The sequence below is a fragment of the Anabrus simplex genome, chromosome 1 (assembly GCF_040414725.1).
Source record: "Anabrus simplex isolate iqAnaSimp1 chromosome 1, ASM4041472v1, whole genome shotgun sequence".
Classification (NCBI taxonomy): Eukaryota; Metazoa; Arthropoda; class Insecta; order Orthoptera; family Tettigoniidae; genus Anabrus; species Anabrus simplex.
The window spans coordinates 547,864,627-547,877,577 of NC_090265.1; the positions used below are offsets into that span (position 1 = coordinate 547,864,627).

At 38.9% G+C, this 12,951-nt stretch overlaps 1 protein-coding gene across 1 annotated transcript in view; it reads left to right on the forward strand.

Moving 5' to 3' along the window:
• Nucleotides 1–2,723: 2,723 nt before the first annotated feature.
• Nucleotides 2,724–12,951, forward strand: part of Hsc70-5 (Heat shock protein 70 cognate 5) — a 177,274-nt gene continuing 167,046 nt past the window's right edge. The window contains exons 1-2 of the mRNA XM_067135526.2: nucleotides 2,724–2,946; nucleotides 3,193–3,245. Of these exons, the coding sequence (XP_066991627.2) occupies nucleotides 2,845–2,946; nucleotides 3,193–3,245 (155 nt within the window). The 5' untranslated portion in view covers nucleotides 2,724–2,844. The remainder of the gene's footprint in view (nucleotides 2,947–3,192; nucleotides 3,246–12,951) is intronic.

Sequence of the window (12,951 nt, forward strand, 5' to 3'; positions counted from 1 at the left end):
TCTGTATCAATCAATCAATACTGATCTGCATTTGGGGCAGTCGCCCAGGTGGCAGATTCCCTATCTGTTGCTTTCCTAACCTTTTCCGAAATGATTTCAAAGAAATTGGAAATTTATTGAACATCTCCCTTGGTAAGTTATTCCAATCCCTAACTCCCCTTCCTATAAATGAATATTTGCCCCAGTTTGTCCTCTTGAATTCCAACTTTATCTTCATATTGTGAATTTTCCTACTTTTATAAACTGCCATGGCAATTACCAACAGTTCGTCGTGGAAGAATAAATTGAACAAAGAAGAAAAGAACTGTGCGGCAGTGAATGGATCATACAATAAATATCTATTCACCGATACCGCAATGGCAACAGAATCATTTGTAGTGCCATCCCTCACAGCATTAGCATGTGAAATAATTGATACCCCTGTGGTACAGATGGAAATACGGTACTGTGACTTTGAAAACTTCCATTTTGTAGAATTATTGGATGACAATCAATTTAAGGCTTACAACACAAGTTTTCCCTCAATGAAAATGAAACAACTCCTGAAGATGTACCCTTTTTTCGATAGTGAACAACTGACAAATGAACTTGTGAATGTGTACTCTGATGAAGCTAAACATCTATCTCCACAAATACTGCTATAATATATGTTGGATAATGGTCTGGACAAGGTTTACGAACAAACAACACGTTTGGTTCGTGTAGTTCTCATATTTCCAGTGACAACATGTTCGAGTAAAAGAAGTATGAGTGCGCTAAAACGCATAAAAGCCTTCCTGAGGAATTCAATGACAAACAGTAGACTATGTAATTTAAATACACTTGCGATAGAGACATCTCTATTGCACGAGCTGTCAAATAATCAGAGCTTCAGGGACCGTGTCATTGATACATTTGCAGAGAGAAAGGAGCGCCGCATACACTTGCTTTATAAAAGAATTTAAGGTACGCTTGAACAATATTCTTAGACTCCCCAAGTAATGTAGCTAGCTTCGCCACCGATCTCTAATTCAACAGGGTAATTTATATTTGTAATTAGTGTAATATTTAATTTATGATGATTATTATTATTATTATTATTATTATTATTATTATTATTATTATTATTATTATTATTATTATTATTATTATTACGTAGCTACCCGTGGACCAGCAGAGGTGAAAGAAGGTGCCGGGATGAATGGGTCTAACTACAAAGTCAAAGTTAATTTAAAATTTTAAACAAGGTTATATTTTTCGTAAAATAGCAAATCTTCAACAACTTTTCACTTAGTGAAATAACAATGACATAGCAAAGTCGAAACAACACTTAGAAGGATCCGAGATTTCCGAACTCGAACACACTTGGGCTACAAGCCCCTAGTTTTACAATTTCTGGGTTCCCAGCTCGATTTTACAAAGAGTATACATTTACCCAAAGAGCAGAAATCCCCTAATACCTGGAGCACTTGCTCCCAAAATTGCAATATCAGGCCTCCCAGAGGCAATTTTACAACACTTGAAGAAGAGCTCACGACTATGTTGTTGATTGTATCGCTCATGTCACTTACTCATGACACCGCACCAAGTAAAATTGGCTAGCGCACGAACCAATGGGAACAAAATTAAGCAAGATGGAACTGTGTGTCTGCCGAACTTGCTGAAACATCTTATTTTTTTTCAAATAATTATTTTATTTTCTAGAGCAAATTAAAGGATACGTAATTAATTACAGTGCTGCGTAAATTAGACATACTGTTACAGATAAACATCAAATACAAAATCAACAAAAAAACAAACAAACAAATCTTGAGAGATACACGACCATTAAGATATCTCGTTGTTTTTTAATAATTAACACACGTGATCCATCACCATAAATAACTTTAAAAATCTGAGAAATGAAGAAACAGTGAATGAATGCATAGACACCAGCAAAGCTCTCAATACCGCTGGTATTGACCATTTTGCCACACAATAGCTTGCAAAAAAATTAATACGAAATATGCATGAAAGCAACATAAACCAAAACGGCACGTAACACTGCAACATAATATAATTTTACTTTGGATCTGTAGTGGTGTAAGATGGCGGCGTCCGCAAGTTTCTAGATTCACTAGTACTAATGTTACGAGATATTGTCTCCCACTGTATGCTATTTATTATGTCTGTGATTGTAACCAACATTGGCATTGACTGCAATAAAATATTTATTTATTTATAAATAACCAACAAGGAGGATATACAATCTTAAAAAGCAACCAGAAAATCTGAAGATTGGTCACTAAGTCTTTGGATTGGTTTTATTGTATGTATGGCCACCACAGCGTCATATTCCCTCATTAGCACTGCAGGTAGGTTTTTAATTGAATCCAGGCCTTTGGCGCATTCTAGTTATTAGGCATTGCATACCATCAGCTCTCCTGCACTTTCATTCTGATGTTAAATTTTTTCTCGACCAATTCGATGCGGGAAACTACGGTGTCTGACCACATGGTCACAAAGCGGGCTTCACTAAATGATGCATTATTTATATTTATTGTATGTTAAGGTCTTTGGCAACACTGCAGCCGTATTGGGTCCTGTGAACGTCCCTTAAAATAATATTGCCTCTCGTATTATGGATCCTCCAAAAAACAAACAAGACGTGACGTAATGGAAACCTAGAAGACCATAGAATAAAATAGAAATTTTTATTACATTGGGTTATGTAGTTTCGGTGATGCGCATGTGCATATTGCCTTTCGTGCGCGGAGGTGTTGCGCGAAGAACTTCGGCCCTTTCCTATGTTCCTGAGAAGCTTTGTGTGAAGCACGTGAAGAAAAGCCCATTGATCTTACAGTTCAGGACGTTCGAAATTTTACAATGTTGTTCGCTGGTAGATTTATTGGTCGCAAGGCATTCGATTATTCTTGCGCTGGATTACAAGTAGGCAGTAAGGAACACTTTTCTTCACTATTTAGCAAGGTACGTCGAAATTATTCATTCTTGGATTCTTTAAATGTTAAATGTATCGTGCAAATAATACAACGATTTAATAGGGAATACTTCGTTACTGTACAGCATATATGCATATTTTGTTCTGGTGAGATTTATGGATGTTATAACAGTTGTTGCATCCAGTAATTGGCAGCCGGTTTCGTTGTATGGTTTTATTAACTCTTCAGTATAACCATCTTGCATGGAAACTAACTGGTTGAACTGTTGTTCTAGGTTACTTCTACATCGATTTCGGCGTCACAGAATGGCATTCAGACGAGAAATAAGTAAGTTTAAGTTTCAATTATGTAACCTGTTATCATATTCCTGTTTCTTGATACGGTTGTGTATTGCATCATCAAACCTAACCTCTTACTATAATGAAAAGTCGTGAGAATATTTAATGATATACAGTACTATATCTAAGCAGAAATGGTTGAACTTGGTAGATAGAATGAAAAAAAAAATGAAGAGGCATTATAGAAAGCCGTTAGGGCATGCCGAGAAATTTTTCAGTGAAAGAGATCAGACTGATCTCGAGTTACGTAGCATCGCTAATGGTGTTTCGTATTTTCGATCTGACATTTCGGCAGTGTGTAGTAGAGCAATTCATTACTCCCATCCGTGCGAGAGTCGTTAAATGCATTTGTAACTCCATTTTATCTATTGCTGGAGGGGGTGTACAGCTAGTCTATTCCTTGTTAACCATTCCTGTCGTTATAGTACTCTTCTGGGATGTGTATCATTGTAACATAGGCCTGAACTAGAAAATTCCCATCAACAGCTGACATTTTGTTGATTTGTTTTACTGTTACTTGGAGTTGTTTGTGGAGAAACTCTTATCCTATTAGGCATGACCCTTTGTGATGTTGACATGCCTAACTACCCTTGTTACCAAGCGAGTTGGCCGTGCGGTTAGGGGCGCGCAGCGCTCGCATCCGGGAAATAGTAGGTTCGAATCCCACTGTCAGCAGCCCTGAAGATGGTTTTCCGGGGTTTCCCATTTTCACCCCAGGCAAATGCTGGGGCTTTACCTTACTTAAGGCCCTTGTTCCCTATGTACCACCCCATTTTACTGATAGTTTGCTTGGTAGAACTATAGTAACTGTACCTCGATTATTACATAAAATGTTACTTTAAATGCTGCTATTCTCACCTTAAAATGATTGTGGAAGAGAGATGTGTTCAGTACGCTTGCCAGGGACCAACCAACCTGCCCCTAGAAGTACATTTACTTTTATAACCAAAAATACTCTTTTAGATCCAATACTCCATTGCTTATAACAGTGATTGGTTCACGTATGGAAGAGGATGATGTGATTGACGCCTAGGATTAGGCAGAGATTTTGTTACCAATCATTCACCATCATTTCTTCGCTCCAGCAAGCCGGGTGCGGTTGTGTACGAGCCTCCTCCAGTTTGTTCTACCCATCCACAGATGCTGCTCATATATTTGACACCAGTTCACATCTCTAATTTCAAGGTCCTTCATTATCTGTTTTTCTCAAACATCACAAGGTCTCTTCCCAGTAACATTGTGTTGAAAGTATGTTCGAGGAGTCCTGTGAGGGTTCATTCTTTTCGTGTGACCATACCATTGCAATCTCTTCACTTCATCTCCAGCAAGCTTCTTTCCAATCCAAGCTGTTGTCGGATATCCACATTCCTTATTTTATCCTTTTTTGTTTCTTGTAGACAAGAACGGAGGAACTTCATTTCTGTTGCTTGAAGACGACTCTGTTTGTCCAGCAAGTGTTGCTGCTTCCAGACCATACGCCAATATAGGTACTAGATATATTTTGTACAAGGTGATCTTGGAAGCTAATGGAAATGTTTCATCCCAAAGTATTTGACGTATAGCGTGATTAGAATTTCGAAGCTTTCTGTATTCTGTTACTAGTCTCTCGATGTATGGTATTGTCTGGTGACAGAACACTACCTAAATACTGGAAGTTGTCTACAATATCCATCTCCTCATCTCCAATTCTTAGATGAACAGTTGGAGAGTTTCTACTCATCACCAAGCCAACTGTCTTCGTTTTGCTGATTTTGAGACCTAAGGTAAAAGCTTAATGCCAGACATCTAGTCTAGTTTGTACTTCAGTTTCTGTCTCACCCCATACCATTTATATCAGCAAAAACCAGGGCTAGTTGTTGGATCCTTTCTCTTAACCGCTTTTAAAACTTCATCCGTTATGATTATGAAGAGAAGTGGCGAAAGACAGCTTCCTTACTGGACTTCACTCTTCGTTTCAAACCAACCTGATCTTCCATCCTGGACCTGGACACACCACTTGGTTTCATCATATAATTGTTGTACTCTCGCTATGTCATCGGGCACTTTGTCTCAAACATTCCCATATGTGCCTGCGTGGTACATGGTCATATGCTTTCTCGATGTCCAGAAAAACAGTTATGTGTTTTACCTTTCTCCCAATACTTCTCAGAGCATTCTGGTGGCAAAAATGAGGTCTATAGTTGATCTGAGGTCTAAATCCATGTTGTTCCTCCTCAAGTGTACAGTAGGTTCAACATATTTTCTAATCCTGTTCTCAAGGCTGGATTCGTAGATTTTGAGGCCATGTGACAACAGAATTATACCTCTGTAGTTCGTACATTTCTTTCTATTACCTTTTTTCAACAATGGGATGATGACTCCTTGCTTCCAGTCATTGGGTATTACATTCTCTTTCCAGATTCTATTTAGTACCCTGTACATCCACCGTTTTCCTACCTCTCCTAGTGCTTTGATCATCTCGGTTACATGAATGATGTTGATCCATGAAATATCACTGTAATATTTGTCACAAATGGAAGATAGTAATTGCTTTTACTCAAATCCCAGGTTGATTAAGAAATAATACGAAATATTTTATTTTAGAGAATACATACTTTACTGCCTTACAAACACTATTTCTGCTACGTCGCAGTGCTTCCGTAAGTGTTTTGTTTGTCCAACACTGTCGTTTGTGATGTCTTTGCTCACTAAAGTTCTTTGGTGTCGTTTTATTGATTTTTCTCATTTGATGTAATTTGATGGGCTGTCACTTCATGTGCATTAACTGATTCATTAAACGATGTATTGGTCCAGGGATCATGCTATTTTCCTTTTAAAATAAATATATATATATATATATATATATATGTATTGGTCCAGGGATCATGCTGTTTTTCAACAAAATACCCGCACTCCCATTCGCTAGAAAGAGCTCGTTGGTGCCAGCCCTGGACCTCAAGGAAAAAAAAAAAGAAAAAAACGATGGCACGAGCGGCGGAATGCAAGACATGGCCAAAGGTAACAAAAATCGCAGACATAGCACTCCCATTCATCGGTCCCAGCCCTGGACCTCAAGAAAGAAACAAAAGACGGCGCAAGCAGCGGGATGCAACACCGTGGACTCCTGTTTACAGCCAGTAAATACGTATACATATTTCTTGCTAATAATGATATTTTTTAATCAACCTGGCATTTGAGACTTTATTTGAGTAAATCAATGATTACCTTTTGTTTGTGACAAATATTAGTGATATTTTGTGGATCAACATCGTTCACGTAACCGATCATCTCAACACTTAATTCATCTGATCCAGTTGATGTGTTGTTTTTCAGCTTAGATATTGCTGTCTCTACTTCCAACCATGTCAGACTAGTGGTATTTGTGATGCCAAAATCATAAGGTTTGTCATCTAATGGAGTGACATTTTCATAACAGTTCAGCAAAGTTTCAAAGTGCCTTTGGAACTCCTGTAATATTTTGGTCTTATCCCTAGTCACCTCACCATTAGGAAGTTCTGCAGATTGGATAGATTCATTTTGAGTTCTTCTATTCTTAACAATACTATATAACAGTTTATTTCCATCCAGATCTTCTTTGCATTTCTGCTTTTCAGCTACAACCAATTGTTTGACCTGTAAATTTTTTCTTTCTGTAAAGTGACTTCTCTATTTCATGTTGATTTCCCCACGTTCTTACTTGATATAAGGATCTTCTTGCACGGTTTCTGTCGTTGATAGCCTTTTTAATATCGTTCTACCAGGCAGTTTCTTTAGGTTTTCTTCTTTGACTGTCGTCCTTGTACTTTTTCTGCTGTACCAACCACAACCTTCTTTGGAGTACCCCATTGTACATCTACCAATTTCAGTTCTCTCGGCAGCTTCCCTGAATTCTTCCTTTGCACTTGGCTCGGTTAGTCGCAAAGTTTTTATTTTTGGGACTCGTTTGTTACAGACTTTGGGAGGTTTCTCCTCTGCAGTAATTGCAACCAACAAGGTCTTCACTTGGAATGACCTTAACATCAGTATTTTTCCATACATTTTGATCTATCAGAATATAATCTATTACTGTACCTATTTTATCATCCCAACTATATCTTGTGATTTTATGGGAGTCCCTTTTCTTAAACCAAGTATTACTCACTATCACGTTGTTTCTCATGCATAGATCTAGCATACATTGTCCCTCTTCATTTCTGTTTCCCATTCCATGAGGGCCCAGTATGGATTCATATCCTGTTCGTTGGGAGCCAACTTGTGAATTAAAATCACCCATTACAATTAGATTGTCATAACTCGGTGTGTTCTTCCAAGTTAAGGAAGTTGGCCTTTTCTTCTTTTGAGCATCCTACCTGTGGAGCATAGACTTGGATCACATTGTACGTTTTCCCTCCTAAGTTCACAGATAACTTAATTATCCTTTCACTAACAATCTCAACTTCACTACAAGCATCTGTGTCTTTATGTATTAAAAATCCTACTCCATTCTTAGACTCCACTTCATTTCCAGACCAGTAGAGACTATAGTCCAATCTGATATTCATTTTCCCAGTTTTCTTCCACTTTATTTCACTCAGGCCCATGATCAGAAGTTTCCTCCTTTCCATGAGGTCAACCAGCTCTTCAGTTTTGTTTGTCAATGTCAGGATATTTAATGTTCCCACTCTGATACTTAGTCTTAGTTTGGTTTGGGTAGCTGGTGTAACATCGGGCTGTAAAGTCATTCGCACCAAACTGATGTCGTCGTCTTCGTCGTGAATTCCTACATCCTAGGCTCATATTCTTGAAAGAAACTTCTTTGGTAATCTCTCTGTTGACCTGCTGAGCCTAACACAGATGGAGATTTTCTTTCAGGGTTTTCTCCTTTAGCCTTTGGTGTCCAGTCACCTCAACCTACAAGGCAGCAGGTTGTACTCATATTTATCCCTGAATACAGGGCTGCCTCTTCTGCCATCTTCACCGTACCAAAGTCCACCTTCTCTGCTGTAGACGTCATTGAGATCTTCACTCGTAACCCTGAGCTGGGGCCCTTACCCGATGTTACCCACCGGGTCAGTGTGCTCTGGGACTCACGTAGGCAGGGGCGCCACTCCCTGGGTAGGACTGCCTCCGTAAAGGGTCCCTACCTGCTACCTCCGTTACCAACCATTGCAGAAGAAAAAAATTATGAAGCGACCAGGGAAGTTTAAAAGGTCGCGGCAGATACTGTCCGCACGATGAGAAAAAAGTAGTTTAGTAGCTATAACCTATCTTTGCACATCCAGGCCAATCTCTGCCAATCTGTCATGAGAGGCTACACTCCCTTCGAGAGGCTCTTTTCTATCACCGTGGAGCATACTGTCTGCACGGCAAGAAAAAATGCAGTTTAGTAGTTGTAATCTATCTTTGCACATCCAGGCCAATCTGTCATGAGAACAGTGGCCCGTTAAGGGCCACACTCCCTTTGAGAGGCTCTTTTCTATCGTCGCAGCGCATACTGCCCGCACTGCAAGTAAAAAAAGTATAGCCATGTCATACCAACAGTTGGCAGCATTTTCGTTTCTCTCGGCACTCCCTCTCAGCGCTACTAGTGCGAGTCAACTCGCGAGCGCCACCTAGTGTTGGCTGTGGTACTAAACCTTGAGGCTCAGTAACTATAGTTCTGCCATTTGCTCACCCATTATCAGTAAAATAAAATTGTTTAGGTGTCAAGGCATAAAATTAACTGTAGAGTGACAAGATATTGATCATCCTGTAGAAATTCAGTATGACTTACCATACTTTTATAGAATAAGGGTGTAATATGTTAGAAATCTTAAGTGGAATACCTTGTAGAGGAGAGGTGTTCTCTGCGACAGCCTAGAACCCGTCTGCTGTCTGCCAGAAATAATTTTGCTTTTATAACCTAATAAAATTTATCACGCGCCATAGTCCATCACCTGACTACGTACCAGCACTTCCATTGGGTGAGAGACAATGGGATATGACGTCACTTCCAGCAGTGAAGTCAGATGAATTCCGTTACCAACCCGCGCACAAGAAATGCACAAGTGCACAATAAATACACAAGTGAATGTAATCTGTAAAGAAAGAATGTACAATACAGTAGAACAATAATTCTGTTCAACTCACCTTAATGCCCCCCCATGCTTGATCGTAGTCCAATAGCTTTGTCACTAACCTACCCTAACGTATCCAGACCAATGGAGGTGTCACGCGGGATACTAGAGGCCTAAGGGCCGCTTCACGGCTTCTAACCTGGGGGCTTACGTCCCCAGACCCCCTTTGCTTCATCCAGACCAATGGCCTTTGTCACTACTCTACTCAAACGAATCCAGAACAATGGCTTTGTTACTAGGACTAGTTCTTTATATGAACATTTGGCAGCTCTGTCCACCGCATGATCATGCCCATCGTGAGACGTGAGAGAGAAACAAATGACAGTGCAATCGCGCCTAGATGCATGCGCTGGAAAATGGTTTTACAGAACTTTTGCCGATCATCCTTGTGACTTAGTTACTGTTGCAACCCATAAACGGTAAATTTTTTTGCATCTTCCTAGTGAATTGCTGCACGGTTTGGATCATATAGCTTTCAGCCTGCATTTGGGGGATAGTGGGTTCGAACTCCTGTTGGCAGCTCTGAAGATGATTCGGTGTAGTTTCCAATTTTCACATCAAGTAAATGCTGAGGCTGTACCTTAATTAAGGCCACAGTCGCTTCTTTCCCACACCTGTCCAATCATCGCTATAAGATCTGCCTGTGTCAGTGCGACTTAAATTGTAAAATGTTCTGCATCTTCGCTTTCCAGACCAGTTCTGTGGCATGCTGCAGACTCGCCACAACTTGATGCTCTTTTGGTGCTACCGGGCTAATGAATTCCGTAAACTGGTATTACACTAACAAAAAAAAAATTGTCCAAGATCTTTTGTAAAATATTTTATGCAAGTTAACTGTTTTAATCAATGTAAAATACTTCCATTGCACCTTTACACTACACCTAAAACATTTTATCATTCAATATGGCTTTAGACCGAATAGATCTACAATAGACTTGATATTTACAGTGCGAGCGATAATGGAAAAACATCTTTGTATTTTGGGATTTGGAAAAAACTTATATAGTTAAAACATGTATGGGAATGCCTACTGAAAAGGAATGTACCAAAATCATTAACAATATAAAAATGTTTTATCATGAGAGTAAAAGCAGTGGGAGTAGTGACTCTGAAACATTTTATAAAAAAAAAAAAGGTCTCAAGCAAGGAAGTACACTGTCATAATTATTGTTTATTATATTGATGGATGAAATCATAAAACGTGTAAAACAGAGTATCAGTAGTGATGAAGTGAATGGTTTGGTATTTGCAGATAATATGGTGTTTTGGGGGAAAGGAGAAAAGGAAGTACAAAGGAGACTGAACATTTGGAGTGAAAGTCTGAAGGAGTTTGGAATGGTAATTAGTAAAATAGAAAACTGTTGTCATGCGCTGGAAAAGAGAAAAAGAGAAGCCAAGTGAACATAGACAGAGAACAGTTAGAGAATGTAGAACAGTTTACATATCTAGGTAGCATTATTAATGGAAGTAATGAAATCAACCCTGAAATTAATAACAGACTAAGTAAAGGTACAACATTTTATCAAGTCAGAGATCTTTTACGGGATAACAAAGTGCCCAAGAGAATGAAATAAACGTTATATAAAGAGTATTTCACACTAATTGTAACATACGGACTAGAAACGCTGGTAACTAATAAGATAGTAAGATCTAAGCAGCAGAAATGAAATTTTTAAGAACTTTGGTTAAAAAGACAAGAGGTAGAATTCAAAATATTAAAATCAGAGGAGATCTAAATATAGAACCATTAGTACAGAAAGCAAGACTGAGATGGTTCGGACATGTAAAAAGAATGGGAAAGGAACGGGTAGCAAGAAGGGAATTGGAAAGAGAAGGGAAAGAGACCAGTTGGAAGGCCAAGAAGGTGGATGGATCAGATTTGGAAGGACTTTAGAGAAGCTAGATTTTTTGTGATAGAAGTACTGGAGCAGAAAAACTGGAAGGACAGAAAAGAGTAGAGGAGGCTTGTTAACCACACCTGGACGACTGGAGTGGTACATTGATGACGATGATTTCAGGAAGAATTGATACAGTTGTGTGCATGTTTGGCTATTAAATTTTAGTAAAATGTACCTGTATGTTTTTAAATGGAACCATCACAGGAGAGTACACCATTCATTCTAAATTTGCCTGCTAGTTCATATTAAAAATTTAAAACCCTCACATGGCTTATGAGGAGATTAAAAGAAAATTAAATGAATAGGAAGAAAGAAATATAACAAAGATTATATTCAATTTCAATATCTCAAGACGGAAGAGTTAAGCCTGATTAACGAACCAAGTGAAAAGACGCCATAATAGAAGTAGCACTATAGATTTCATGTTTTCTAACATGAAGGATGTCAAAATGATTTCCCAGACAGTTCTGCACACAGCAAGCAGGAAGCACTTACCAGTGGCAACAACACTGATGCTGCGAGAGAGAACCAGAGTTGTCACTAAATCTACACAAGTATCAAGGAAAATCAGCATGCAGGTAATATCAGAGTCTAATGCACTAATAGATATGGTGTCCCTACATGTCCAAGATCGTGATATTGATAGTGCAGTATTGAAACTGCAAAACATTATCCTAAGTTCCGCTATAAAATATAGTCAGACCGATGGAAGAGCAAAAGCATGGTTCAATACGTCCTCTTACCAGGGCAGATATGAGACAATCAAACTGCTCCCTATTGCTGCAGACTCTAGAAGAAGCACTAATAGTGCGAACTTCTATGAAGAGACAGCACTTAGACAGATAACAATCCTTACAAGGTTATCCAGCCGAAACAACCATTTCCTTGAAATATTCCAATGAGCACGTGGACGGCTCATTACACACAGGTTTAGACGTTTAAGGACACAAGACCACGCATACTTAAATGATAGCACCGAAAATGGACAAATAGATAATGTTCAGCGCACAGGAGATGCAGGAAGTACTCTTAAATTTGAAAAGTAACGAGACTCGTGGGCCACACATTATTATTAGTGAACATTTGAAGAGTTTGACTCCTGTTCTCATGGAACCCCTTACCAGCCTTTTAAACGAATTTGTTAAACAGGGAAGACTTCAAGGATAAGGACCCTTTATAAAGGGAAGGGAGACTTAAGACTATTTAATATCGAGGAGTAGCACTAGAATGCACATTGTTGAAGATATTGACCAAACTGTGCCCGTAAAGGCTGAATACCTTGCTAGATCAGTATCTTCTAGGAGAGCAATTTTGATTTAGGAAAAACCGGACCAGAATGCAGGCTATAGAATGCCTTCAGAACGATATTCATGAAGCCTTTAGATTCATGAAAGGGAAGCTATATGTTATATTTGTGGATTATTCAAAAGCCTTTGATACAATTAGTCAAACACAAGTCATATCAAAGAGTGAGGAGCTCATAGGACAAAATAAATCCATATTGCAACTTGTAAAAAACATCCTTGCAAAGAATGAGGTCCAAATAGACAATTCGATCACAATATCCGATCCAATAGACCAGACTACGGGTGTACTACAGGGTGATCCTTTAAGTCCTCTCCTTTTTAACGCCGCACCACGCGTTGTACAGGCAACAAAGACGGAAGGCACAAACGTTTATATGTATGCAGATGACATGGTTTTAGTGTCCAGATCAATACCT